Here is a 1,672-nt window from a genome sequence, read left to right as displayed (position 1 = left end):
AGACTACAGTCATCTTTAACCAGTTCTCTGTACTTGTGCCAAATGTTTGTTTTGTCATTCTGGAACAAACATCCATCAGCACCTGATAAATGGAATGAGAGCAGAAGCTGCTAACTTAAACTGTGCTTATGCTCCCTCATTTTTGAGTTAAAAACAGGCTATCATTTCCACCAATGGGACAAAAGCATGTTGTGTTTACTGAATCTAATTATACTTAATTTGTTACAAACTAAAACATTGAATGAATAAAATAAAATAAAATCTATCATCTACACCCCTAAATGTGGCCTGAAAGAAAAAGTCTTGTAAATGTTTCTATCATATTTGTGTAAATCATTGTTTAAAAAAATAAAAAAGCATCAAGCACATTGTTATTTTATTACTTGTAAAATCTCAAACTTATCTAAGGACATGCTCGTTTTCAATCACACACCCACTGGGTAGATTTAAAATCAGTGGATGAATTTCAACAACTGATTAAACATTGGGGTCAACCTAATTTATGATGGCCGTCACATCAAACTGACTWTAGAGAACAAAAACAGCTGTAACTATATATTTAAACACAAATGTTATGTTCTAGTAACGCAATGACAAATAAAATCTTTCATGTCTTTTATGTTTTGGTGTGGTTGTWGGTGAGCATCCCTCACAACAATACTGCACATAATGATATTTTCAATGGTGGACCAAAGTAGCAGTCATTTCTCAATATATGATGTCTCTGATTAAAGTAATTCAATATAACTCATTCAAATCAGGCGTGTTGGAGCAGTGAAACTTCTAAAACCTGCAGGACAGTGACCATCCAGGACCAGGACACCCCTGAATAAAACTCTGGTCTTATTGTTACAGTCTGAACTGGTCCAATCTGAATAAACCCCACGTGAAAAACATCTTGATTGTATCAAACAGATTCTGTGACGTGTACCTGGTCAGCAAACTTGGCCATGTAGTGCTGCAGGCGATTCTGGTTGTCGGTCTGCTCACACATCTGAACCAGGATGTCAAAGTCACAGTACTTCTCAGCCAGCGCTGCCACCCACTGATACTGTCCAAGCTCCACTGCAAAGCACAGAAATCTCATGATGTCCTACCAGGGAAGACACAACTCCAGACTGTGTGGAGCTTTTAACTCAAGGAAGTGAGTTATAGAAACACTCAAACTGCACAGAGACTTGTTAATTCTTTAACAGTTAAATAAATGACTAAAACTGATCACAAACTATAACAAACTTTGTGTTTTGGCCAAAACAACAACTGGTTTGTTCAGCGTTGCATCATCAGTGCTGTTCATAGATCATGGCTTATTGTTAAGTAAATTGGAACGATACGGTGTGAGAGGACTAGCCCATTCATGGATAAAAAGTTTTTTGGATCATAGATATCAATATGTACAAATAAATAATGTGAATTCTGATTTACTGAAWGTAACCTGTGGAGTATCACAAGGGTCGGTATTGGGTCCAAAACTTTTTTTTACTTTACATAAATGATCTTTGCAATGTATCTAGATTACGAACATTCACCTTATTTGCTGATGATACTACATTATACTGCTCTGGTAATAGTTTGGAACGGCTTCTGAATACAATGGAAATGCATAGGCCTGTCGCGATAGTCAATAAATCAATTAATCGCACGATAACTTTTTTTTAGGTCGGTAAAAAAA

At 36.2% G+C, this 1,672-nt stretch overlaps 1 protein-coding gene across 1 annotated transcript in view; it reads right to left on the bottom strand.

Annotated features, from left to right (window-relative positions):
• LOC106511650 (nuclear pore complex protein Nup133) overlaps nt 1-1,672 on the bottom strand; it is a gene marked incomplete at both ends in the record, with an annotated part of 5,459 nt that overhangs the window by 2,081 nt on the left and 1,706 nt on the right. Inside the window, 1 exon segment of the mRNA XM_014000402.1 lies at nt 932-1,065. Within this exon segment, the coding sequence (XP_013855856.1) occupies nt 932-1,065 (134 nt within the window).

Source organism: Austrofundulus limnaeus, unplaced genomic scaffold, assembly GCF_001266775.1.
Source record: "Austrofundulus limnaeus strain Quisiro unplaced genomic scaffold, Austrofundulus_limnaeus-1.0 Scaffold3038, whole genome shotgun sequence".
NCBI classification, from domain to species: domain Eukaryota; kingdom Metazoa; phylum Chordata; class Actinopteri; order Cyprinodontiformes; family Rivulidae; genus Austrofundulus; species Austrofundulus limnaeus.
This window is presented reverse-complemented; position numbering and strand designations above follow the sequence as displayed.